Here is a 26,984-nt window from a genome sequence, read left to right as displayed (position 1 = left end):
AAAATAGAACTACCGTATGATCTAGCAATTCCACTTCTGGGTATATATATCCAAAGGAAATGAAGTCAGTATGTCAAAGAGATATTTGCACTCCTGTGTTCATCGCAGTATTAATTCACAGTAACCAAGATATTAACCTAAGTGTCCATCAACAGAGGACTGGATAAAGAAAATGTGGTTTGTATATATCTTCTCTCTCTCGCTCTCTCTCTCTCTCAGTCTAGAATACCATGGATGAACCTGGAGAACATTATGCTAAGTGGAATAAACCAGGCACAGAAAGGCAAATGCTGCATGATGTCATTTATATGTGGAATATCAAATGGTTAGACTCGTAGAAAGCAAAGAGTAGAATCGTGGTTACCAAGGGCTAGAGCAGTGAACTGAGGAGATGTTGGTCTAAAAGTACAAAACTTTAGTTAGACAGGAGGAATAAGTTCTGGAATCCTATTGTACACAATGGTAACTATTGTTAGTAATAAAGTATTGTATACTTGACAATTACTAAGAGAGTAGATCTTAAATGTTCTTACCACAAAAAAAAAAAAAGAATATTCGAGGTGATGGATTAATTATCTTCATTCAATCATTTCACAGCATATACATATGTTAAAACATCATGCCATATGCCACAAATATATACAATTTTTATTTGTCAATTAAACCTTAGCACAGTTGAAATTAAATGTGTGTTTTAATGACAAGTTTAAACTACTCATTTAAAGGAACGTTAACAGTGGCTAGAATCACAACCTCATATAAAACAGCTACATCCAGTATGAGAAGTCTGATAGAATAACTGTTGATATGAAAGTTATTGTTTGCTCCAATTCCAGGGTTTCCCAGCATTTTTTAGAGGCCCACAAAATATTGAGATTTATAGATGATTAATAAACTTTATGCTTGCTGCCAAGTAGATTTATATCCGTAGTGTCACTGCAAGGTTTGCTACTTAACTGCTTTGTAGAATACGAAGGGAAATCATTTGGAAAATAAAATCAAGGCAATGGGGAAAAAAGATCCCTCTTAAAGTCATCTTTCTTACCATTCTGCATTTCGGTGTTTTTACCTTACGTTATTTTAATCGGAAGTAAGGCTGCCCTTTAAATCTACGTCTAATCAATAAGCACAAATCGATCTTTTCTTCTCACGTTCCTTAAAAGCACACAACACCTCACAGTGACGCTAATAACAGTGCACACTGAATGTCATTGAATCGGGAAATGGTCTTAAGTAATCCGCGCTTCCTGTTTTCTTTGTAGACTGAGAAATAAAATATTTTTTATCTGATAAGCACATTTAAAAATTCCTTTGTGAGTAATATTGGGAGGACTGATCCCAAATATTTATCCAAATGTTTTATGGGAAAACATCCTGAGATCAGATCGGGCAGCAGAGTAAGGACGAAGCGGCCGTGCCCGGCTGGCTGCGCGGCGAGCACATTTCATTACTAAGACGACTTCCGCCGCCGCGTGTCTGCTGGGCTGCATCTTCAGCGAGATGCTCCGGGAATGCAAATTAATTTTAATACTTGCTCCAGCCAAGAATCATCGGCGAAGGCAGATTTTTTTTTTGAAGAAGGAGTTCTGCAGTGCCTTCTGGAGAATTCCGTTCCTCTAGCGGTCCATGATGTGAATGGCTCTGACTTGGCTCACTCTGGGAAGTCGGGACAACGCAGTTCAGAGTAATTCGGTTTGATGTGCTAGACGCAGCTAGATCCAGAGTGACTTGGCGTGTGCCCGCCAGCACTTACAAACCTAGGGAGATTTCCCCTTCACACCCACGTGCTGTAATCCCAAGTGGAGAAGTACCATCACACCTGCGAGACGTAATCCAAAGTGAAGAAGTGATCTAGAGAGACACAAGAATGCAAGAGCCACAAGCGCTCAAACGGGGGCAAGGGGCAGGGGTGGGAGTCAGGGAGGGTTATGTGGAAGAAGAGGACGCTCCCATCAGGAGCACCCTCTACACATTCAAGATCAAGGGACGGCCTTGGAGAGCCACAGAAGAGGGCCGCCGCAGGCAAAGAGGGCACAAGCTGAGAACAGAAGGGAGGACCCTGTGCGTGGGCACTGTCAGGCTTCCCGAGTTGGCTTCAGCACTGAGCACAGGCAGCTGCAGAGACTCACAGCAGAGTGCTCAGTGGAAAGTGAAAGGCACCACACACCCGGCGTGCATCACAGGAAGCAGAGGACAGGGCCTGGGGGAGAGAGCTGATTGAAGAGGCTGGACGCGAGAGGGGCTTCTCAGGTGAGGCAGGATGGAGCCCTGCAGAGAGGAGGAGGGGCAGATACGGCTTCTAAGAGGTGGACTGGAGACCCTGATCACGAATGTTCCTGGAGTTAGGAAGGACAGTAAATGAGAACAACTGAGAAGGGAGGAGCTGGGCACCGTCAGGCTGCGAGGGGTCTGGGATTTAGGGTTGGTGTGACAGCCACCGAGGCTTTGAAGCTGCCCCTGAAGCCCACTGGGTGGCAACCAGGGCCAGCTTCCAGGAGATTCAGTGCACACTAGAAGCCACAGGTGTGTTAACACTGGACAGTGAACGCTGCAGCTGAACCAATGCCTACGACCTCCAAGAGCTATACCCGCTAAACCTAACCTGTAGTTGCTGTATCCTCTATGACCTGTAGTTGCTGTGACCTGAGGGTGCTGTGACCTGCAAATGCTGGTCATAGGGGGTACCACAACCTGTAGGTGCTGTATCCCCCATGACTTCCAGGTGCTCTATCCTCTACCACCTGCAGCTGTTATATTCCTTACGAACTGCAGGTGGTGTACCCCATGACCTGCAGGTGCTGTATCCCCTATAACCTGTAGGTGCTCTATCCCCTACGACCTGCAGGTTCTGCATCCCCCATGACCTGCTGTTGCTATAGCATCATCTCTGACTTGCAAGTGCTGTACACCTACTACCTGCAGTTGCTGCACTATCCATGACCTGCAGATGCTGTGTCCCCTGTGACCTACAGGTGCTGTATCCTCTATGACCTGCAGGTGCTGTGTCTTCTGTGACCTGCAGCTGCTGTACCTATTATGTGCAGGTGCTATATCCCCTTAGATCTACATGTGTGGTATCCTCCACGACCTGCAGGTGCTGTATCTCCTATGACCTGCAGGTGCTGTATCCTCTACGACCTGCAGGTGGTGTATTCCCTCTGCCCTGCAGTGGCTCTATCCCCTATTACCTACAGGTGCTCTAGCACCTACAATCTACAGGTGCTGCATTATCCATGACCTACAGTGCTGTAGCCCCTACAACCTGCAGGTGCTGTGCCTGCTAAGACCTGCAGGTGGTGTATTCCCTGTGACCTGCAGGTCCTGTAACCCCTATGACCTGCAGGTGCTGTGTCCTCTATGATCTTCAGGTACGGTATCTCCTACAACTTACAGGTGCCATATCCCCTATGATCTGCAGGTGCTGTTCCAAGCTTCTAGCCTAATCTGCTCTGGATTTATCTGGTAATGTAGAAGCTATGACAAGATGTGAACACTCTAATTCCTGGTCTTGGTTGGCCTTTAAGCGTGATCTGATCCATCTGGGACCCCAGGAACTGCACAACAATGACAGGGAAGCCTCACTTATAGCTCCCAGGCCACTCTAGTAGACTGAACAGGGAGAACCCTGACTTGGGAGGAAGAGAGACGCCTCAGGTGAGGGTGTGGGTAATGTCAGAGACTCTTGGCCAAGCCTCCTGCCATCCTCCTCAGCTTCCTTGGGTCTCAGCTTTTCTGCTCTGCAGCACAGCAGCTGCCACCTTCCTCTGATCCTTCTTCCTAAGAACCCTGGCACCCATGCCCTCTGTGCACCCCTGCCCTCTGGCTGCCTTTGCTGCATCTTTCCTGGAGCTACACAACATGGCTCCCAGCCTCAGCTTTGACCCCAGAGTAAGTTCCACTAAGTAGCAACAAAAATGGTTCATCTTGCCTTGGACTCCTCTCTGGCCCCTCCACCACCCTGTCCCACCACACTTCTACAGTCTAGTCACAGCTGAAACTGAGGGTCCCCAGTGACCACTCACCCCTGCTTTCCCCTCCCCTACTGACCCCAAGCCACGATTCACCTGCATAGTCACTACTCATCCTATCCACACAGACCAGTCCTCAGGTCTCCCCCACCAGGAACCTTCCATGTCACCAGAGTGGGAGCAAGTCCATTGCCGATGGGTTTCCATGGCAACCCAGGCAAACCCCTTTCCTGGCACTAAGCAAATCCCACAGTCATTGCCTCTGCACCTGCCTGCTTCCCCACAAAGTGGAGAGACCACGGACTGTGCCCAGACAGAGTGGGTTCTCCAACAAGCTTTCAGAACGGACAAAGAAGTTCCTTCTGTCACTGCTACAGCCGTGTACAGGTGGGCCAGGTGGCTCCTGGGAGGGGAAGGGGACTTCAGTATTGTGTTTATTGGCTGCAAGGGTTCAAACTACAGGTGACAAGATCGTAAAGATAGGCTAGACACTGTAGCCAGGACCTTTATAATGCTACTCCTTGGTCCCTCTGGAGTCTCTAGTTGTTTGTGAAAATTCTCCTGTCTCCAAACAAGGGGCCTAACCCTAATTACTACACGTGTCACTCACAGCTGCTTGGATTTCAAAAAGCATCCCTGGCCCCCTGGTTCTTGCTGTAATCACCCCTGCCAGTCCAGGCACTCACTTCTGCAGCATCATCAGCTGCCGGAGCTGCCACCTGAACCTCTCAGGTCTGTCCCTGAGCCAAGACTGCTCGGCGAGCTCCGATCCCAGGCAGCCACCCCAGCACCGAAAGCAAACGCGAGTCTTCTCTTTACCAGACGCCTCGACGCCGTAGCCAGAGCTCGCTCACGCATATGATTTATTAACTAATTTAGCATGCAAGAAAAACATCTGCATTTCGCTTTTATCATCTTGCCAGCAGACAGGCTGAAGACAAGATGTGTACTGTAGACTTGTTTAATGGGGCCTTAAACATTCCCGCTCACTTGCCCAAGCTCACATGAGGCTCTGGTTTCAGAGGTTGTCTGATTTCACTGACCTAACACAAACAAACACGGAAGTAAAGCTCTCAGCAACACATAAATACTGCAGGGACAGGTCAGAGCGGCTGTCAAATCCGTGCCGGCCAAGTCCCACCGAGGGCATGCCGGTCGCCAGGACTGCCGGAAACTGGGGAGTAAAAAGGTGCCTCGGTTATTTAAAATTACGGACTGGGCCTGGTCGCCTTTCATTATATATGATTTTAAGCTTTTCATTTGAAGGAATGCAGACTTGTAGGAATGTTTGTTTTGGGCAAACAGCACTGCTGGATGATGTAGTGAGTAGAACTGTCTCCCCTCAAAAAGATATGTTTAAGCCCTAAGCCCCGGTAACTGTGAATGTGACCCTATGTGGACACAGGGTCTTTGCAGATGCAATCCAGCTAAGACGAGGTCACACTGGGTCAGGGCGAGCCCTAGTGCAACCACTAGTGTCTTTGCGAGAAGAGGAACTTGGGACACAAGAGACACAGAACCAGGGAAGAAAGCCGCGTGAGGACCAAGGCAGAGACAGCAGTGCCGAGTCCACGAGCCTCGGAATACCAAGGCTTGCCAGAAGCCCCCAGAAGCTGGGGGAGAGGCACAGGGTTTCCCTTGGAGTCTCCAGACAGAACCAAGCCTTGACTTTCACTTCCAGCCTACAGAGCAGTAAGAAAGTAAGTTTCTGTTCTTTTAAGCCATCTTGTTTGTGGTGAATTCTTATAGCAGCCCCAGGAAACCAACACAGATGTCCAAGGCCACATCACCTCCGTGTCCAGAATGACGGGACACCAGACCGCCAGTGGCCGGCAGTGCACAGCCGGGAGGTGCCAGCCCAGGAGAGGAGGGACCCGGCACAGCACCATACCCGCAAGTCCCTCATGCCTCTGGGTCTCCGTGTCTTCCCACTCAAAGGGAACGGACCAGGCAGAAAAGGAAGCCCCTCTGATGCCACTTTGGCTATGCATGTGCATTATCTTGAGCTCCAAAGTGGCGCCATCCTCATCCTCTATTTGTTGGAGACAGACTTGCAGACTGACCACTCGATCAAGCAGCATCTTCAGAACAGCCTGGTCCAGCACCCAGCCCGGCCCAGGCAAATGTGGCCATCCACAGCCCCGGGGGACCCAATGTGGCCAGCATTTGGTCTTCACAGCATCTTAAGACATCTGTGCCTGAACCCAGGTGTCTCTTTGCTGGGGCTGGCGACTGAACAGCTTTCTGCAGAACACACCCAAATCGAGCCTGTATCTGCCAGGGGGCTCGAACCACTGGTTAGAGACTCATTTTCCATGGAGGAATTTCTTTGCACGTCCATTTTGCTGAGTTCCTTAGCTCAGCATACTGGAGGGTGTCATGAGGGCAGGGCAGCAGGTGTTTTGCCAAATCCTTAGCCGTGAGAAGGACGTTTCAAGTTCACCTTTCACCAAGGCCTTTATTTATTTATTTATTTATTTTTGAGACAGAGTCTCGCTTTGTTGCCCAGGCTAGAGTGAGTGCCGTGGTGTCAGGCTAGCTCACAGCAACCTCAGTCTCCTGGACTCAAGCAATCTTCCTGCCTCAGCCTCCCGAGTAGCTGGGACTACGGGCATGCGTCACCATGCCTGGCTAATTTTGTCTATATATATTAGTTGGCCAATTAATTTCTTTCTATCTATAGTAGAGATGAGGTCTCGCTCTTGCTCAGGCTGGTTTCAAACTCCTGACCTCGAGCAATCCGCCCGCTTTGGCCTCCCGGAGTGCTAGGATTACAGGCGTGAGCCACCACGCCCGGCCCCCACCAAGGCCTTTAGACAACTCTGCCAACAGTGCTCTGGTGGGAGGAAGGAGACTTAGGCTGCCAGTGGGCCAGGGAAGTCAAGAGGAATCCTACTATGACACCCTTTCTCCTGTCCTTCAGGCCCCCTTATAAGATCTTGGGGATGTTTGCTGAGCTGAACTTTACTGAATATGGTTGTTTCCCCAGGAGACTTTTATTCAGAACTACACTCGCGACTTCACCTCCTGGAGACCAAAACATTTTCCCAAGGAAGAAAGATCTCATTCCTCTATCCAAAGGAATAAAACCGAGGTTTCTCTGGGCCTCCAGATTTGAAGATTTGGGTTGGCAGGCCACAAGGAATGTGCTCCGATGTCCCTCATCCCCGCCTTTGTCTCTCGTTGTTATTCTTGCTGGTTTAATAGTCTGTTTATAAGCGCCGTGAAGAAAGGAGTGAGGTCAGTCTTGCTCACGTCGTTACTCCCGGCTCCCCGAGAGGCACCCAGAGAAGGTTCCCGATCACTCCTTCTCCAGTGAGTGAATGAGCGCCCTGCCTCCCGGGGTCAGCTGGGAAGCCGGCCATCCGCTCTCTGAGTTCGCAGCAGGAAAGGGGTTTCGAGATGACGAATGTTGATGCAGACAAGCTGGAGTCAACCTCTCACCCTGAGATCTGTTTTGCAATCTATAAAGGGCAAAGGGGACCTCTTGCAAATGTCTGTTAGGAGCCAAGAATTTGAACTTGCTGCCCTGGCTGCTACAGTGCTGTGGCTTCTTTCCCAGCTGTGATGGTAGAGTTGTGTCCCAAGCTGTTCCTGCTGAGCTCGGGGCCCGTGTGTAACCCCTCCCCCAAGGGGGCTGGCCCCCGGGGCAGGCTGTGTGACGCCCAGGGCCGGCCACTCAGGCCCCACGCGGGTCCGGTGTGAGTCAGTGGCGGCACCTGGAACCATCACATCCCCCGATGAAGCCTCCAGTCCCAAGAACCCTCCCGCCCCGGCCACCTGCCGCTTACCACTAAGAGGGTGGGGAACGGTGAACTGCTTCTTGTTGGCGCGGACGGGAAGGAGGCTCTGTTTCTGCCCCGGGTTCTCCTTCCGCTGTGCCCGTCTCTGCTGCGCCATGTGCTCCAGCTTCTTCAGCCGTTCTTGCGAGCGAGAAATGAACTGAGGTTTACGAACTTCCAGCGCCTCCTAATCGGAGCAGAGGAAATAGTTTACCGTTAAGAGAAGTGACCCCGAGAGGCAGCACAGCCGTCCGATCCGGCCAAGAAGCCGATGGAAAGCGCAACACTCAGGGACCAAGGCCACGGGGCAAAAGCACGTCACAATTTTCTTCCAGAACCTGTGTAAAGGTGGTGGCGGGCAAGCCGGTGACACAGGTCCTGGTGGTCGGTCCCGGCCAGCACCAAGGGCTCCACTGGGCAGGGTCAACCAGTAACCAGCGTGGAGCCTTACAGCGCAAAGGGAACACCTGCCCCTCTGTCCTTCTACCCCGACAAGCCATTCGTTCCCAAAAGACCGAGATCTGAGAGCCCCACGGTCCACATTCCACAGAGACACGGTGGGGAAGGACTGGGGCGCGCTGAGTCATGCGAGCCTATTAGCGACTGGAAGCCTTAAGGGGCACAGACCCAGATCATCCACCCGGTGTGAAAAATGTGCCTTTTCAGGAGAAACCGTCACTGTGGCTACAGGAAACGACTCCTTTTGGGTAGAAATTGTTGGGAGGAAATCTTGGCCTGTGCAGAATGGCTCTGGGAGCTCCACAAAACAGCCCCAAAGTAGGACCACAGGTCCTGTGTCTCCCTTCAGCCTCATCTCTCTGCCTGCACGCCCTGTGCCACCCCCACAGGCCTACCGAGCAGGACTCCCTGCCCGCGGCTCTGGGCCAGACGCCGGGCACGCTGCCCTGTGTGCTCACCATGTCTGGGATTCAGGAAGGCAGGCGTATGCATCTCTTTCCCTTTGGCAGATGCAAAACTGAGGCTTGGGGTAGTCCCGGAGTCCTGTGCTTTTCCCACATTGCCTTTCATTTTCTTAACTTGCTCTTCCTTGATGCCTCTGCTCAAATTGTCCCCTTGCCTGGAGTGCTACCCACCATCACACCTGTTGGCCCATCCCCTCCCCCCCAAAGCCCGTTGGAGCTCCCCGTTCAGCCCAAGCATGTCAACACTTCACTAATGTAATGGCCTCAAGCAAGAGTGACCCGCACACGTTTACCTCCGTGCTAGGCTGTGAGCTCTGGAAAGCATGGCCACGTCACACGGGCAGCACATCACTCACAGCCACCGGCCCGAGCCCTGCACATAGCAGGTGCTCAGCAAAGGCTCCCCAGGTGTGCTGCCATGACCAAAATGCTCCTCTGCACCATTCTGCTCCCAGCCCTGGGGAGCTCGGGGTTCCCGGGGGGAGGGCAGGGTGGGCTCTGTCCGTGTCACGCATGTGGCCCTGGCAGCCGTACTGGGAAGGAGTCCTCCTCTCGGCCAGCAGCCGCCGCCAGGTACCGGGCACCAAAATGCACAAGTCACAGGGTGCACCGAAGCTTTAGGAGAGCTCCAGGGCTGGAGAGACGGCCCCTGGGAACGGCCTGCTGGCCCAGATGTGGCTGCTGCCTGGACGGCCCACCCGCCCAAGGACAGCCCTGGAGGCTTAGGTTGCTTTGGGGTCCCCACGAGCGTCTCGCCCAGAGCCCACCGAGGGGATGGTGATGGTGCCATCCCCACAGCTGCAGGGAGGTTTGCAGCCTCAGTAAGCGCTCACAGGGAAGGCGCGGCTGAGTACCCAATGCACTGTCAGCAGGGGCTTTCTCTTAGCTTGTGTGCCCTCTTACTTTTTATATCTCTGCATGTTTTGAACCGTAAACAATGCGCCCCTATTACTTCCACAATCAGAAAAGACAGCGAATGAAACCTTTCATACCCTCCCGCTTACGGCTGCGCGACTTTGGGCAGCTTCCCTCATCTTGCGCAGCCTGGGCGTCCTCACTGAACATGGGGTGGGTCCGCAGGGGCTTCTGCCTCCTCGGGCTCTCGTGAGGACTGAAGGCACTGGTGTCTGTGAAGTGACCTGGGTGCCCTCTGGGCATCTGTCATTGCTGTGATTACTGTCACTACCGATAGTATTTGCTTCTACTCTGGAGGGCTCAGTGTCATCTCCATCACTCAGACACTGAAACAGAAAGCTCCGGGGACCTGCCTGGAGTCACACAGCCACTAGCAGCGGGAGTCAGGTTTCCAGCCTCAGAGGTGGAAGTGAGGTCACCCACTGACTCCCCAGGAAGGGTCTCCCCTGGGTGGGAATCCCTCCGGGATGCCCAGAATCCTCACCTGCAAGGTCAAGGCGTTTGCAGGTGTCTGCTGAGGCTCAGAGCCGTCTTCGCATGGGGCGGGGCTCTCTGGCCCTGCAGGTGGCGCTGGCGAGGGCTCAGGCGTGGTGGGGTCCTCACTCTTCTTACACCCCCTTATTTTCACCACCAAGTCACAGCAGGTGTAGTCTCCTAGGAGAGAAGATTTAGAATCCCATTTAGAGGGCACCGAGCGGTTTTCACCTGGCTCCTCAATACTGTTAGACACAGCAGACAATTGCGAAAATGGAAACGCCAGCAGATTGTTAATGGGCCTCGTTAAGCCGCCAAGATCACGCCCCATCGCAGACCCTCACGGTTGCCCTGGTCACAGGGAGGGACGTTCACATTCAAGCAGGCTTCGCACGGGCTAATTACGCCATGGTATCCCCGCAGATGTTTCCAGGGCCTTGGCACACAATGAAAAGAAACTTTGCTATTCTGTGCCTCATATTAAGTGTGTCCTGTACAATTATTACAGTTCAGTTATTTGGGGACAGTGTATTAATCTAGGCTGTGTCTGCTACACTAATGATATAAGGAGGGAGGACTGGTATTCAATTATTTATCCCTCCCCTTCATTAGCCAGAGACTACCACGGGCTCTGCATAAGTAATCGGAATGACTGCTCTCTCTGCGCTGGGTTTGGCCTCTTCCTGGGGCCACTCTGACGTTCCTTTGTGGAAAAGGTCAGGAAATGAATCGATTCAACAGCATCAATCCCTGGCCACTTACTGGCCAATGCCTCAGCCTGGAACACAGCACCCTTCAGTCTGCCCGGAGGCCACCGCCCTGTCAGAGCCCCCTTCTCACCCACTGCACCTGCCTCACCCCGACAGGCTCTTCCTCACTCCTCGCCCCACGTGCTCTGCTAAGCCCGGTGACTTCCTACCTCCAGGCTGAGCCCAAACCTTCGAAAAGCCTCCCTCCCCTTCCAAGGGGTTCCTGCGTGGGGTTGGAAGATGATGTCTTAACCCCACAAGCCTGTGCCTCCCTCCAGGGCCGCACCACGTGCCACAGAGGCTACCCTGTGCCTCCCCATGGCACCAGGCTAGGTGCCCAAAGGGAGCTTGTTCTGCAGGGCGTGAAGAGGTGACCATCAGGGGCTCACCTGGCCGCAGGATGCATCTCCTGTGACTCTTATATCTGAAGCCCCTACTGTAACTGTCACCGTTCATGCCCGGATCCTCTCTGGCCTGGACTAGGGGTCCGACCTCTACTCAGAATCCATGACGGTCCTCACTACCTGCACGCCCAAGCCAGCCACACTTTTCTCGGCTGCTCATGGTGGGTGGTCCGCCTTCAGCTGTCACCCGGGAGCCTCTACCAACACCACGCTGATTAGAGGGTCTCAAGTCCTGCTCCCTCATTTTTCCAAGCATGTGCTCTTGTTCCATCTGGAGGACTTCCCTGTGCTCCCCCTTCCTTCAGGTCTAGCCCCCAGCCCCAGCCCCTCCTGCAGGGTTAGCTCTGCCTCTGCCATTCCGCTTCCTTTGCTGCTGTGAATGTCCCTCTGGATCACCCCGCACCCAGGGAAGCCACGGTTTCTGTGCATCCTTCCCCGCCATCATCTCCACCAGCAGAATCGGCAACCCAAGGGCCAGCCGAGACATCCCATCTTGTTCTCTGCTCAGAAAAAATCCTGTCCCTTGGATCCTGGAAGTCGCTGTGACTGTGTCCCGGCCCCTTGCACAGCGACACCCCCGCTGGCTGGGTCTCAGCCCTTGCTGGCCCCTGTCCATCTGCCCTCCACACTCACTGCTCAGGAGACCATTTCCCCCAGAGCAAATCTAATGACGTCTCTTCCTCTCCAAAGGCCTGGCTCTGGCTTCAGTCCAAACTCCCTAGTGGGCTCAGCAAGGACTTCAAACCTGACCCAAGTGAGCCCTGTACACTCACATCACCCCACCCCCGCTGCACCTTGGCCCCGGACCCTCCCCAGGTCCCCAGTCAGCCACGTTCTTCCACCGACTCCCCTTGTGCGCCTTTTCCTCTGCCCGAGATGCTCGTGGCCACGGGTCTGAATTTTAAACCTCTAATATACTCTCAAGTTCCCGCTCAGAATCACTTCCTTGGGGAAGACGCCTCTGCTCAGACCTTCTGCAGAGTGTCAGGGGCGCCCCCGGCTTCCCGATAGCCCACCAGGCAGGCACGGCCATGCCGAGACCATCTCCCGCACCCACTGGGAGCTCGGAGGGCAGGAAGCACTGAGCACAGCCCGACATGCAGTAGGTGTTTAATAAGTGCTTCTCCGATGGATTAACGAATGAAGATTCACACGGTTCACAGCGCAATTATCTTTATCGATTACCAAAACCAATTTAACTTTTACTACCCAAAGCTATATAATCTCGTACCTTTCTTCCTGCTGTTTTCTACAGTGATTTGAGGAATCTTTAGAGTGATAAGAAACCCAAATTTTTCCACTGATATAATGGGGACCACGGGCCATCTTTCTCCTTTATTCTCGTGCTCTTTCATGTATCGCTGTTCACTGCGTTATTAGTGGCAGTCAGCAGCTTGGCCTCCCAAGAGATGACAACTGGGTTCTAATTCTTGCCTCGCTCCTCTGTGAGAGGCTGAGTGTGGAGTCTATCTCGTGGGTGCGTGCTGCGGCTGCTGAGTGGGGGCACCTGGGGGGCTACACGCCCCAGCCACCGTCCCTGCTGTCAGTCACAGGGGCCTCAGGCAGCCCGGTGCACCTGCCGCCTTTGGAGCAGCCATGCTTGCACCCCAAACTTCCCTTAGCTGAGCCAAGGAACCTGCTTGTGCCTGGGAATGGGGTGGGGAGGGACTTCCTCTGGGCCTCGGCGGTGCTGGCCTTGCTCACAGTAGGACCAGGAGCCACTGACGCACGCAGGGCTGCCTTCTGGACGCTTGGGAGGTGTGACTTGCCCACCACTCAAACCTGCCGGTTCTGCCACCTCCCACCCTCCAGCCGGAGAAGGGGCAGCGTGCTCAGGTGAGCTTCCAGGCCCAGGAAGACAGGGCGCCACTTGCCGCGGGAGTATCCAGGAGGAATGTGCTCAGCCCGCCACCTCGCTCCTCACCTGTGGGGGGCTCTCTGTCTATCTGCACGCCCTTGTCTTCCTGCGGAGATGTGCATACGTCTGGTACGGGGCCGAGAAACCCGGGAAAGAGGACTCTGGGTTTCAGGAAGCTTTGATGTCGTCTCTCTGTGGGCTCAGAAAGGTCACTAGCCTGACAGTCACCGCCCGGAGAACCGTCCCCATCGGGAAGGCAGTGTTTAGTGGGCTTCGGTGCCACTGGGGGAGCAGACAGAGTCACTCGAGCTCCTCCTTGCTCCTTGCTGCTTCCGGGGAATACTTGTGTGTCTACTAAAAATAAAATGAGAGTTGTGCTCAGAATATCTGCTGAGTCCAGTCCAACGTACTGACTTCTACAGCACACGGCGCTCTTCTGGGGACAGGCTGATGGGGCCACGGCTCGAGCTCAGGGAACTCAAGCAATCGGTACCCAGGGGCCACGTGCTCTCAAAACTTTCAATGTGTAACATCATTCCTGGCGAGATTTATCCCAAAGCTCAGTTAGGAGCTCCATGTACACAACGCTATCATGTATAATATTAATATTTGGTTCTAAAGCCACTGTGCTCGATGGAGTCCTTAGGAACTCATATGATATTCTTTACAGTGACCAACACAGTGGGCAATTTGGTAGCTTGATTCTGGGGCCAGAAGACTTGGGTTCAAATCCCACCTCCACCGCATTTAAACTTTCCAGCCTCATCTATAAAATCTAGGTGAGGGTTACCTAGATATTAAATATCTATTTATTATATCGCTTAGTTTTCTGTAATACATTTATATATATATATAATAAATAACATATTTATGTAATTCATGTAAGTACATTTCATATAACATATTTATATTATTTATCTAAATATCAGTATTAAAATCGAGGTGATGACATAATAAAATAATGCTCCGTGCAAGTGTTTAGCACAGTGCCTGACCCGCAGTCAGCTTTTAAGAGGTGTGAGTTATCACCACTATCGCAGAAACACGGATGCCAAGTTATGTGCTATGGGACGTGCAGAGGCAGGGAGCCGTTTATCAGGTCCCTGTGCCCAGCTCTACTAAGCAGTGGATTTACAGATGAGCATGGTGTGTCGCCTGCATCCACACTGCAGTATTGAAAGCCTGGAGACCACCGTATGTCCACCCATAGGAGGCCAGCTAGGTGACTTACAGGAAGTCCAGGCTCTGCGGCAGGTGAGAAGGATGAGGCAGATAGATGCTCTCATGTGGATGTGGAATCATCTATCAGATACATTCTTTAGTGAGCAAAGCAAAATGCAGGGCAGGGAGGCAGGTTCGCTTCCCCTGCAAACGCTAGTGTGCTCAGAGTATCTCCAGCAGGACCCAGAAGACAGGGAAACTGTGCTGCCTCCGGAGAGGGCAATGCAGGACCCGGAAATTGGGAGGAAAGACAGACTTTCTTTTCACTGCCCATTTTGTACTCTGATTTTCTTAAACTTCTTTTCTTTTGGAATACTCCACAAATTTTCAACAGTTATTTGTTTTAAATGAGGCAGCGACTTCACCAGTTGTCCGCCACCCCAAGCAGATACCACCCAAAGGCAGTGACCCCCCAAGCCCCTGGGGACAGGCAGTACTGCCGGTAGAAATGCCTCCTAGCCTTCTGGGTGTTGGGGCAGAAAAAATGGGATAATGACAGCTGTTAGAAGATTCTCGCTGTGTTTTGTGTAATGTCTTATGTACAAAAGGGAACTGAACTCGCGTGACTACCTGACTCAAATAATGACACCAACCTCTCAACAATTCCTCGGCTGTCTCCAATTTGTCCCAGCCCCTCTGTCCCTGAGTCTCTGGCGTTCCAGCCAATGAGGGCACCCTGTGTGTGGGTACATCCGGGCTGAGCAGTACAGGGGTGGGGAGCACAAGAACGTGGGGGTGAGAAGGTCTCCCCAGAGCACAGGGGGTCACCCTGATGGCTATCCATTTCCTGAATCACCAAGAGGATGAACCCAGCTTTCTGTGGCCTTACAAACAGATAAACGAAATGCAGGTGAGGTGCCTACTGGGTCCCAGTGTTGGGTACACAGCAAGTACTAAAAAGCGGAAGCTGTGATTAGCCCTTGTCATTTGGAGAGATTTGTCCACATATTGTAAAGTTGGCTTTGCTAAATTATGTAGAAAAATCTTTCTAAATTTTTCTTTTAAAAATCATCAATTCTGTTCAAGTATAAAATACTGTAGGTAGAAAAAGTCCTAAAATAGTCATTTCTTTATACATTGCTGCCTTTTTATTAGAAGCTCTCTTAAAGAATATAAAATCAAATTAGTTGCCAGTGACGTAGTCTCAATCTGCCAGGTAACACATTAATTAATAGATCCATCCTGGTGCTAAATTCTTTAAATGAATGTATTTATTTACAGATTCATAGAGGTCAACCAATCAATCTTTTCATCTATGTCTATATCTATTATCTATCTATTTCTAGCTGGTTTAATACAAATTCTTATGTGAACAATCCTGAATAAGTCAGATGTTCCACTTGCAACTTGAAAGAGTTAAAACAACTCCTAGGAAATAGAATATCATTGGGGTGTTGGAGATAAAAAAAAGTATGCAGCCAAAGGACTTTTCTGACAATGTATTGATCAGGTCTCTTTCTGCGGATTCCGACTCGTACAATCATGATACATGACATCACCCGCGGCCGGGCCTGCGCAGGGCAGGGCGGCTCACGGGGTTTTTCTTCCCACGCACTCTGCCTGCAGGTTGGATTTAGGGGTCTCTATTCATGCCCCCAGTTTTAAACTACAGCACCCCAGCAAGCACCTATGGCCACTGCAGTCTCTGCCGGTCACAAGGGAAGCGTGACAAAGCAGCAGCCTGATCTGGGCATTTCCATTTCTTGAACTGATGCTCGAAGCCGCCCTCCTGGGCCCCACACGTGGAGAAGCTGGCGCACCCCAAGTCTCCTTTCAATAGTGACATTCCCCGCGCCCCCTTTTCTAAAACGGGTTGATATTCCGTAGCTCAACTATCCCAGAATTGAGCTGTGCACTAGGGTGGTGAAGAAAAACCAATAAAAAGATTCTGCCCCAATAGTCATAAATTCCTTCTATTAAACTGATATCCTTGACTTACAGTAGGGCCTTTTGGACCACTCCGCAGTGCTCATTTATGCCTTTTCAAGTTCATTTTTACTGTGAAATGTAGTATATTTATAATTTGAAGATGTTAAATAGAGCACTCACAAAGCTACTTCCTAGATTAAGCAGCAGAACATTCCCTGGGTTTCAGACATCACCTCTGAGCTGCTCCTGGGCATGACACCCACCCACACTTGACCTGGATACAGCTGCTCCCCTGAACTGGGGGTTACTCTGTTCATTGCTTTTGTCTCTCATTTCCCCACCTATGCAGGTATCCTTAACTAATATGTTTTTAATACCAAAATCCTGAGCAGCAAGCACAAAGATAGCTGTTTTAAGGTAAGCATGCCATTGCATCGGCTAGATAAAAGGTTCCAGAAGCTGTTTTTGAGTTAAAGACAAAACTTCAGCTCTCTAGAATATCTGCCTGTGTAGAGAAAGATCTTCTCTGAGGGTTTGAGGTCACAGCTCTGTGAAGCTTCCTGACCTTTTAAAACAGACTTCAACCAACCAATCAACCAAAGAGACGCTTCTGAACAAAGCCGGCCTCCCTGAGCCCAAGCCGCACGCTGCCCCCACATCGGCATGTTTCTGGCCCTGCTGTCTTCTCCCCTCTCTGTGCAACTGGCTGTTCCTTGGAAGTGCAGTGACTGAAGCTTGTCTCTGGGCCATCAACACCAAGGTCAATTTCCAAACTCAGCTGCAGGCTGCGCTCAGGGTCTCCCAAAGGTCCTGATGCTGTTACCCACGACCCCCAGTACCCGGAACTGCGCCCTTCCCTCAACACCTTTTTAGAGCTCCCAGGTCTGCATTTTGTATGTAGGTTTTCTGTCTCACCTCTCTCCCTCTCCTATGGGTTCTCCTCCAGCAAATCCTGAAGCCACAGCACCTAACTGGAAACCGGATAAGCAAGCCTGGCAGGACCGGGTGCCAGTCAGGTGGAAACCCGCTCTGCATAGGTGCCTGCAGGTGAGCTGGGGACTCCCCTGGTCTGGCACTGCCACCCAGGAGGGAGGCTGCTGCAGGAGGGGGCAAGGTGCTCTGCTGCATGGAAGGGGAGGGAATAGGCAGCCACCACGGACACTCAGTAAACACACACCTTTCCATGCAAGTGCTGTTTGCTTCATTCCTTTCCTTTCAAAGAGGAGAGAAAACCTGAAACCACTTCTAATTACAATACACGGGAGATCAAATAAAAGATAGTCAGGCCAGGTGCAGTGGGTGGCTCACGCCTGTAACCCTAGCACTCTGGGAGGCTGAGGTGGGAGGATCGCTTGAGCTCTGGAGTTCAAGACCAGCCTTGCCAGAGCAAGAGTGTCTCTACTAAAAATAGAAAAATTAGCCAGGCATGGTGGTGTGCACCTGTAGTCCCAGCTACTCTGGAGGCTGAGGCAGAAGGGTCGCTTGAGCCTAGGGGTTTGAGGTTGCTGTGAGCTAGGCTGATGCCATGGCATTTGAGCCCAGGCAATAGAGCGAGAAAGAAGAGGAAGAGAAGAGAAGAGAAGAGAAGAGAAGAGAAGAGAAGAGAAGAGAAGAGAAGAGAAGAGAAGAGAAGAGAAGAGAAGAGAAGAGAAGAGAAGAGAAGAGAAGAGAAGAGAAGAGAAGAGAAGAGAAGAGAAGAGAAGAGAAGGCCAAGTTCTGTTGTGGCCTCTTGAGAAACAGGAGAGGAAGCAAACAGGCAGTCTCTTCCATGGACGAGGGGGTCGGTATCACTGTCTCTGCTCTTTTACTGGGCAAGCACTTTTGGCTGCTGCAAGTTGAAACCCTATTTCCTCATGTGGAAGCAGGTCTCTATTTGGTGCTGCTGCCCTTCACCCCATCCAGACTTCTGTTTAAAATCCACTGATAATTGTTTCAGCACATTTCTGTTCGGGTTCTATAGACTGACGCTGCAGCCCAGGACGGGAGTCGGAAACGGGGGAGGCGGCAGGCACGGGCAGCAGATGGGATAACCAGCTCCCGGCAGAAGGGAACGGGGCTGTGCACGGGGTTACTGAGGGTCCCAAAGACAATCCACGCAGCAAAAGCAGAGCTGGAGCTGGCGCCATCCGGAAGAGGAGAGAGAGTGGAGAAATGGGAGGGCCAAAGGGGACAGCCAGCCTGGGAATCCACCCGCAAAGACGAGGGGGTGTCCACAGACAGCCGGACCAGAGGAAGCACACGCTGAGTAAGACCTTCCTTTGCAGGAAACCAGACTTCCTGCAAATGCCAGCCCTTCCTAGACAGTAAACAGGTTTCTTCTGCTCTAAACATCAATCATCAGAACCTTCTCTCCCTAAAGAAGTAGACCTGAGGGCGGGGGGAGGGGGCGAGGACCAAGAAATAAGACCGACTTGCAAGAAGTGGAGCCAGTCGCCGGCAACCTGTGAGAAGAGCCTTCTCCTTCTGGAAGCCACGGCAGATGGTCAGGAAAAGAGAGCCGTTGTTAAAATGTCAGCATGGTGTCAGGACACCGTGATGTAAGTTCAGTGATCGGAGCTGTGCATTCCGAGAAGAAGGAAAAACAGCCCCAGCGTATTCATTCACGATTGTTGTTTTAGGGCAAGTTTCAAGATACCATGTAGGGAACTGCACGAGCAACGCTCGTTACAGTAAAGACTCGTACCTGCAGCTGCTGGAAAGCAGGAATACACATTACCCCCGCCCGGAGAATATCTAGAAAGGACGCCGCATAAGTAGCCAGAGCTGTTTTTCCAATAATGTCATAATCCTAGAGATTTTCAGGTTGATGAACAGAAGGTTGTAAAACACACTAAGGTATTTGGAAGGCAGAAATAAAGCACACACACACACAAGTACACACACAGACGTGCCCATGTGTTTTCAGGATTACTGAACTACATTGCAAATGATGGACAAGAGACACCAGTTCTGGTTAATTATTAGATCATGCCTTTCTGTCTTTGACACGGGAAATGAGTCCCAGATTAACAGTTTTCCCACAATCTTTTATCCCCAAAACATGACTGACATTCTTAAAGCACACAGAAAAAGACCTTCTAACTTGTTGCTAAAGTTTCCAAAAACGACCCTTTAAGGTGATAATTACATTTTTCATTAAGACATATTTCCATTTAAAAAAATTTTCTCTAAATTATAAAACCAATAAACGATCACGGTCAAAAAAAATTCTACCTTACAGAAAAGTATAAAAAAGTTGAAATACTGACAATCTGACACTCTCCAAGGTGCCCACAGTAGTTGTCTCTGGGAGGTGTGTCATATTTTTAGTGCATTACTATACGATTTTTTTCCTTTATTTCTTTTTCATTTTTGATACAGCTTATAACTAAATAAGGTCACCCTTTTCCATACTCAGTGACACTCAAAAGCACAGCTTCATCGACATGGGGCTGTGCAGGCATGGAGGAGGGAGGCGGGTTCGCTGCTACTGACGGCCACTCTTTTCCTGGTACCCGGTCCCCTCAGCAGGCTCCTTCCTCTCCTTCTGCTTTTCCTGGGTGCTCTGACAATGACCACACAGGCACCACTGCGTGTTAAAAATTGATCACAAACCAGGCTGGCCTGCCAGGTGGCAAAGGGAACAGCAGAGAAGAATCTTGGTCAAGGTTCCTGCAGAGTGAAACGTCTGCTCAGGGGCAGACTGTCACCCCAGAGTGTGTGTTGGGGAGATGAGAGGGAGGGAGGGGGGAGGGAGGGAGACCCTTGCCCCATCATCCTCATCTGAGTGTTCAGTACTCCAGGGAGGGAGAAAACAAAGTTTTTCTATTGGTCTTTTCTACCCTCTCAGGAAAATTTCCTGACCTCTTTATCTTCAGCTCAACCACTATTTATTGAGTACCTGCAATGTGCCAGGCAATGTTATAGGGCACTTGGGATGCAGCAGTGAAAACACCAAATTCCTGCCCTCACACCTCCTGCAACCAGTGGCCATCACCTCCACTCCAGCCCGGCACTCCTGAAACCACAGCCTGAAACGCACCTGCCCCTTGAGCTGCTTCACCCCTGAGCTGGCCCATCAAAACCTCCTGCTTTCTGACTACACGCACTAACTCCTCCAGCCCGCAGAATGCCACTGTTCCTGCCTTTTATCCTGCATCCTTGAGATCCCCAGTTCCTGCCACTTCCGCTGCGGACACAGCTGGTTGCCTACCCAATATCCATTACTGTTTTTTTTTTCTTTTTTAATACTTAGAAAACCTTCATCTTGTTCAAGATGGCAATAGTCCCAGCTAAAAGCATCTTGGTTTCATAGGCCACTTATGAACCCACCTTTCAACCCAGCACTGTCCCTGCTAGGAATTCACTCCGGTGGGGCTCACCTGGCAGGCCTCACCTGGCCCTATGCACTCGTTTGCTCTTGTCCTTTGTCAGCGAGTAATCCAAGGGCAAGCAGCACAGATCTGAGGCCGGGGGTTGGGGGGGGGGCGGGTCAGGCCCTGCCACAGGATGAAGGGACATCATTTCATTTGCATTTGGGCAGACCAGGTGGCTCCTCCATCTAGCCCGGAACTGGGAGCGCTATAACCTGTTCTGAGCCGTCCTTGTCACCAAGCACGGATAAATCCAGCATGTGGGAGCTGGCCGACAGAGCCCAGCAAGGTCTCCCAGCTAACGAACGTGGTCAAAGTGATGCAGGACAGACCATTCTGAAAGCCAAAAGGCAGCGAAACACAAAACACCTCCAACGAGACTAGAAGTTCCAGGAGGCTCAGCATTGGGAACAAGCCCCTACGACGACTTCCATGTGTGATTCTGACCGTCGGCACATCCACTTCCTGGCAGCAATGGGAACATGTCCTGTATGTTCCCCTCTCCATAAAAATGAGGAGTAGCCTATGAGTCTGCCTGGCAAAACTTAATAATTATAATTAAATTGCAAATGGAGACCATCAGGTGCTGGAAGAAGGAAACCTTTAACCTTAACTCAGGGCCACGGGGCGTAGGTCAGAAAAGGGTTGATGTTGTGCTGACTTGTGAAGGAAATCAAACTCAAGAGCCAGGTTGAAATGCTTAATATATATGACCAAATATACACTGGTCTAACGACGAGCGATGAGGTCGGAGGTTTTATGGCGCCGTTGAGGGCTCTGGTCCCAGAATCTCCTTTCTCACACGGTTTCCGGTTCACATGCAGCTTCCACGTGGGTCTCAGGACATGGGCCGGGGGAATCTCTGGATCTGATGCTCTGTGGGGCCGGGCCAGGAGGGAGACACAGGGTACCTCCCCTTCCTGCCCCTCCCGGCCGGTCCTTTTCCTCCCCACAACCCCGTCAGACCCTCATGGCCACAGCGAGATCTGGAAACCCCATTCTGGGAGGATGTAAATACTGCGGAGGAGGATTCTGTGGTGTCAGGAAAGGAAGTGAATTCCGGGCCTGAAGGGTTCCCGTGGAAAAGGCCCAGAGTGCTGCTTCCCAGCCCCTCCGCGCCCGGCTGACATCACGGCCCTGGTCCCTGGTGTCCTGGGCGCCCTGCACGGAGCCCCGCCCTGTCGCCTGAGCCCAGCTACAGATGCGGGGCCTGTGCGCGCCTTCCAGGAACTTTGAAGAACTATTTCTGACGATCAGAGTGGGAGACACTCCCCAGGGCCTCTGGGGAGGAGCACAGGCCACAGGAAAATCGTGATGAGGAATAAATCAAGCCAGAAAAAAGGGGCCGAGTCAGCCCGGGCCGCAGCCAGGAGGCCGGGAGGGAGACGCTGCCCCAGCTGCTCTTCTCCGCTCTCTTCTTGCGTGGCCGCAGGCTCGGACGTTTGACGTCCTCGTGTGGCCTCTTCGCTCCCCAAGTGACCATCCCTTCCCAGTGAAGTCAGCAGGTGGCGTCGCCCCAGACAAATAGTCCACTTTCTAATGGCCCCCGTTTAATGTTGACTCCCTGATTTATTTATTTCTCTTCTCTGAGCGTAAGTCATAGGAAACAAAACACGGGCTTGTCCTATGAGACCACTTAGGTGTGCAGAAAAATGGAAATACATTTAACCATTTCTTAAAAACTACCGTGAATATTGGTGTCAAGGAAAAGTATTCCCCTTACACCCAGGAAGGGAGGGATTTCTTTGTGAAGATACATGTATCACTGCCTCATTGGAAAAGAGATCTTTCTGGAGCAAAGTGGAGACGAGAAAATTCTGACGTGTTCAAATGCTCAGCGAATGCTCACAGCCGAGTGCTGCGTTATACAAGCCCTCTCCGTTGGCAGCAAATTACCAAGAACGGCTGTAGGATGTAGACTTTTCCCCCGTACTAAAAGTGCCAGCCTCCTCCCCCTTTGTTTGGTCAGAATATTCAACAATTTCAAACCAGTATGAAAAAAAAGATAGTTAATTGGTTTTCACTGGGCTTTAAAACCACTGAACATACCAATCACGTTTTCCCAAAGCTTCTTTTGGGAAGATAAATCTGCCACGTGTCACATCCTCTAGGTCTACCCACTGCCTGCCTGCCTTTGAGCCACCTTTGGGTCCTGCCTTGATGCCTTTCAAAGGAATCTTTGGGGTCAGGTTGTAGGGCTAGTACAGCCTCCTTTAGAAATGCCAGAGGTGACGGGCACCCCAGTTACGCTGGTGTGATCCGTACACTGTATGCCTATATCGGAACGGCACACGATCCCATGTGTATGCAGGACTGGTACGTAGCCATAGCAATTACAATTAAAAAAAAAATTTAAAAAGTAACTCAGGCATCTGGCCCTTAGGTTGGAAGGATACTTGTCAATTTTTTTTTTTTAAGAAAACCATTTGAAGTGGTCATTGTTAACATCTTACCTGGCAGCATTCGGGGAAGCGGGCCGAGGGGAGCCAGGGAGCTCTTTGTACTATTTTTGTGCCATTTCTGTAAATCTAAACTTAATTTAAAAAAAAAAAAATGGTCACCTGTGAGAGGTTTAAAAAGTCCCTCATAGGACAGCAGTGTTTTCATACAGCTAGAAGTCACTTCTCAGGAACTTTGGAGTGTGACTGACTGCTCTGCATCTGTCGATTCACCAGAGATGGCATAAACACACTGGTGACATCCTGCCTGTGTCTGCACAGCGCCCAGGTGCGTCTCGGCACGGCGCACGGCTCCCGTCAACCTGCCGGAGCGTGGAGACGGGTCAGCAGCCACCCAGAATCCCGCCAAGCCCACCGTCGGCCCACGCCCCTGCACAGTCCCTCAGAGGGCGTGACATGAAACCTCCCGGGGTGCCGGGTTTGCAGCGTGACATCATCGCAGGAGGTCAGAGGGCACCGGAAAGGCCCAGAAGCCTGGGATCTACTCCCACCCGGCTCTGCCTCCCATCAACCGTGTGACTGTGCACAGGTCACCCACCCATCTGGCCTCGAGTTACTCATCTTGGTGGGGTAACAGCCGCCCAGCTCCAGGAGGGGAAGTGGGGCCTCGGGAAAAGTCAAAAAGAATAGTGCACTGCGCAAAGGTGAGCCTCCGTTACAATCTACCCAGCCCCAGCATGACTGTAAAAATACGATCCTTAAATGATATAGACTTTGTCCTTTATCTTAAATCTAGGGGAAAACACGTGCAGGAGAAGACCCAGAGAGGCAGGAGGACAGTTTGCTACCTGGGTGTGACCCACGTCTCACCCTCGCCCCCACAGACTGCTGTTTCCTGCCCATTTTGCCAGACTTTCTGGACAGGAAGTCAATGCAGGTTAGGGATGTGACCTTCTTACAGGGTCACACAGGGTGGGAGGAGAGCTGTCCTTTGGGCAGCGCAAACCGAGCCACCGTCCTGGGCCTGAGAGGGGCCCCGGGGGAGGGGTTCTGCTGTCCACGCCCTGACTTTGGTCTTGTCCCCGCAATGTCCCAGCTCCCTCCTTGCATCATGGCGCCTGGGGAGCAGGTGAGAGGCAAGGAGTTGGAGGTAGTGGCTGGAGGGGATCTGAGACCCTCAGGTGACCTTTAAATGCAAAAATGGGGCACCACCAGCCTCTGCCCCTCCACACCTTCCCTGCTGAGACAAACACACTTGGGCCCTTCTCTCCCTCAAGGTGCCCTGAGCACTTTATCAGATTCATCTGGGTGCAGACATTCGCACCAGGTGTGGGGGAGGGGCGAGTACGGAAGATGTAGTGAGATTTGTGCCCAAGTCCTGCTCTTCCTCAGGCCCCAAGGAGTAATAAACATAGTTGTCCAAGGCCCAGCAGTGAATAGAAACTTCTGGACCCTTCTATTACAAGGCTGCAAGGGCCAAGGCCAGGGCTGTGCCTTGTTTCAAAGGGGGCGTCCCTCCTGAGGGGTTTTCCACCGAGCGGGGCTCAGGTGCACCACGGTTGAGCTGGAATGAACTGCACTAGGACGATGCACTAGTTTCTCAGAAAAGTCCAGCCAATGGGACAGGCTCTAGGGTCACACTGGTGGGGTCACCCTGGAGCTGGAGAAGAGAATGCAGCAAGAAGGGGGCTGGATCCAAAAGGGACGGACGGGCGTGGACAGCTGCCACCTGGACCAGAGAAGGTGCCCTGTGTGCTGAGCTCCCAGGGGGCCCGATCTCAGTCCCAGCTACCCTGCTCAGGAAGCCGGCTGAGGACGTGCACGGCACGAGGCCGCCGCATGGCCGTGGGCCCGCTGTTATTTATACACTTGGGGATTACTCTTTTCCTCCACTGAGACGCCTTTCTCCCATTAAGGCTAATGGAAGTCATGTGGCTTAACTGAAGGCATTGCGTTTCCCAGATTTTCTAAAAATAAAATGTGGAGAAGAAAAACACATGCATTGTTTCTATTTGGGATTGTAAAAACGCTAACAGAAAGGAGCCAGGGAGATTCACTGCCCTAGAGATCCAGTTCCTTCTCGATTATAATAGCAGATGGGTTCCTTGTCATTAAATAGGTTGAGATCCTGGATAATGTGAAATCCTGCTCAGTTTATTATATGAACGCAGTTTAAATAATGCACGTTTTATCCCTTAAAACAATACATTCCACCTTCTCTTTGATGACCAGGACATCGGAAGGTTTTTATTGATTAGCGGGGTCCTGTGTTACAGTTCAGAAGACCTGTATTCTGGAAAAGTTTACTGTAAAGAAAATATCTAACAAGAGAATTTAATTTTCCTAATGACTTTCATTATTTACTTGTGATTATGTCTGGCAAGGATTAAACAAATGCCTCTTGGATATAATAAAATCACACTTAAAAAACACAAACATCCTTTCGAAGTTACATGTTTAAAGAAAAACAACAGTGATAAAATGTTAATACCATTCAACATTCTAACAACACTGTAGGCTAAACTCAAAATGTCACTAAATAGCAACACCAAAAATAAACCTCTGGCCTGCCTCGTCTCACTCACGCAAGTGTAGCAATTTCTAAATTTGGCAAAATTTGCTCAGTTTTCTATGGGCTTCCACATTCTGATTTTCCATGTAGGACCATTGCGCAGTTTGGGGAACTGTTCCCACCACTTGCCTGTGCGGACATCTTTAATCCTGGCCACAGCCCTGGACACGGTTCGGTCCAGACTCCGCCTGGAAATGAGGGTTGTCCCCGCAGACAGAAGGACGTACAGCAGTTGACTCACTGTGACAGTAATTGGCAGATGGCTAGGCAGGGCTTGCACCAACCTCTGCCATCCCGTCCCCTTGGCTCAATGATTTATTAAGCTCCAAATCTTGGTGTCACTTCGGTTCCTCCCTCCCCTGCACTCTGCACGGATCCGTCAGCAAGTCCTGCTCCTTCTACCCAGCATCCCCCTCGATCCGCCCTCGCTCTCCGTCTCCACTCCTGCCGCTCTCTCACCTGGCTGCCTCACGGCTCTGGTGACTTTCCCGCATCGCCCAGATCTTGAGAAAATGTACGCCAGATCGTGACGGTCCCCTGCTTAGGCCTCTCTGCTCTCCATCCCACCTGACACAGATCACAAGCTCCTCCCGGACCTGGGCCTGCCTCTGCCCACCTCCCAGAGCTCAGGTGGCCGCTCCCCGGCCTCTCTGTCCCCTGCCCCACTGGCCCCGGTCTCATCCCGTCAGCGTGCCAGCCCCGTTCCTGTGTCACGTCAGAGGCCTTTCCCCGGCCATTCCTTCGGTCTGAAACGCTCATCCTCTCCACCGTCCTGAGGCAGGCTCCTCTGTCCTATCATGCAGATCTTGGCTGAAATGTCACTTGCCCAGAGAAGCCTTCCCTGGCCGCCCCATCTAAAGGATCCGACAAATAGCCAGCCTGCTCACATCAGCCGACGTCAGCACTCCGCCAAAGCTCTCATCCCCACTGGAAGCATCCGTGTGTCTTGCATTCCCACCCACCCAACGGCCTCCTCCAAGGGAGCGTGGACCTGCCTGGCTCACCGCAGTGCCTCACACCTAGACGACCCGCGCTCTCGATCCACATTTGTCAAGTGACCACATCGTCACTGAACTGATGGCTCACGTCTTCAGCACGGGCTCTCAGCCCACGAGGAGCCTGGTGAACTCCTGCAGACTCACTCGCCTGTCAGATGACCGGAGAAGAGGAAGAGATGCACAGTCCCTGCCCACGTGTCCTCAGGGGGATCCCGACAGCCTTTTAAGGCTAAAGCTTCATTCAATGACTTGAAAGTACTTTCTTAGGCACCTCCTGTGCTCGGACAACCTGTGACAAGCTAGGGATACCACAGTGAGCAAAGAGACACGATTCCTGCCCCCGCAGAGTGGGCAAGTGGGGACATTTGTGACAAAAGGGGACCGTTCCACCCCTCCCTTTTAGGAGAGGAAGTCATGTTGCTATAGAGGAGCCTGGTGCTCCCAATTTCAATGGCCTTCAGGGAAAAAAAGAATTGTTTGGAGACTGAGTCCACATCCCG

The 26,984-nt window shown here is 51.5% G+C and overlaps 1 protein-coding gene across 4 annotated transcripts in view; it reads right to left on the bottom strand.

The window, feature by feature from the left end:
- Positions 1-26,984, bottom strand: part of C14H10orf90 (chromosome 14 C10orf90 homolog) — a 203,345-nt gene that overhangs the window by 18,207 nt on the left and 158,154 nt on the right. For 3 of the 4 annotated variants that reach the window (XM_076009708.1, XM_076009710.1, XM_076009709.1), the window contains 2 exons: positions 10,073-10,242; positions 7,760-7,937 (listed from right to left, as the gene is read on the bottom strand). In XM_076009708.1, the coding sequence (XP_075865823.1) occupies positions 7,760-7,937; positions 10,073-10,242 (348 nt within the window). Of the gene's footprint in view, positions 1-7,759; positions 7,938-10,072; positions 10,243-13,139; positions 13,428-26,984 lie in introns of all 4 variants that reach the window. The other variant, XM_012781379.3, reaches the window with a different exon arrangement.

Source organism: Microcebus murinus, chromosome 14 (genome assembly GCF_040939455.1).
Source record: "Microcebus murinus isolate Inina chromosome 14, M.murinus_Inina_mat1.0, whole genome shotgun sequence".
Taxonomy (NCBI): domain Eukaryota; kingdom Metazoa; phylum Chordata; class Mammalia; order Primates; family Cheirogaleidae; genus Microcebus; species Microcebus murinus.
This window is presented reverse-complemented; position numbering and strand designations above follow the sequence as displayed.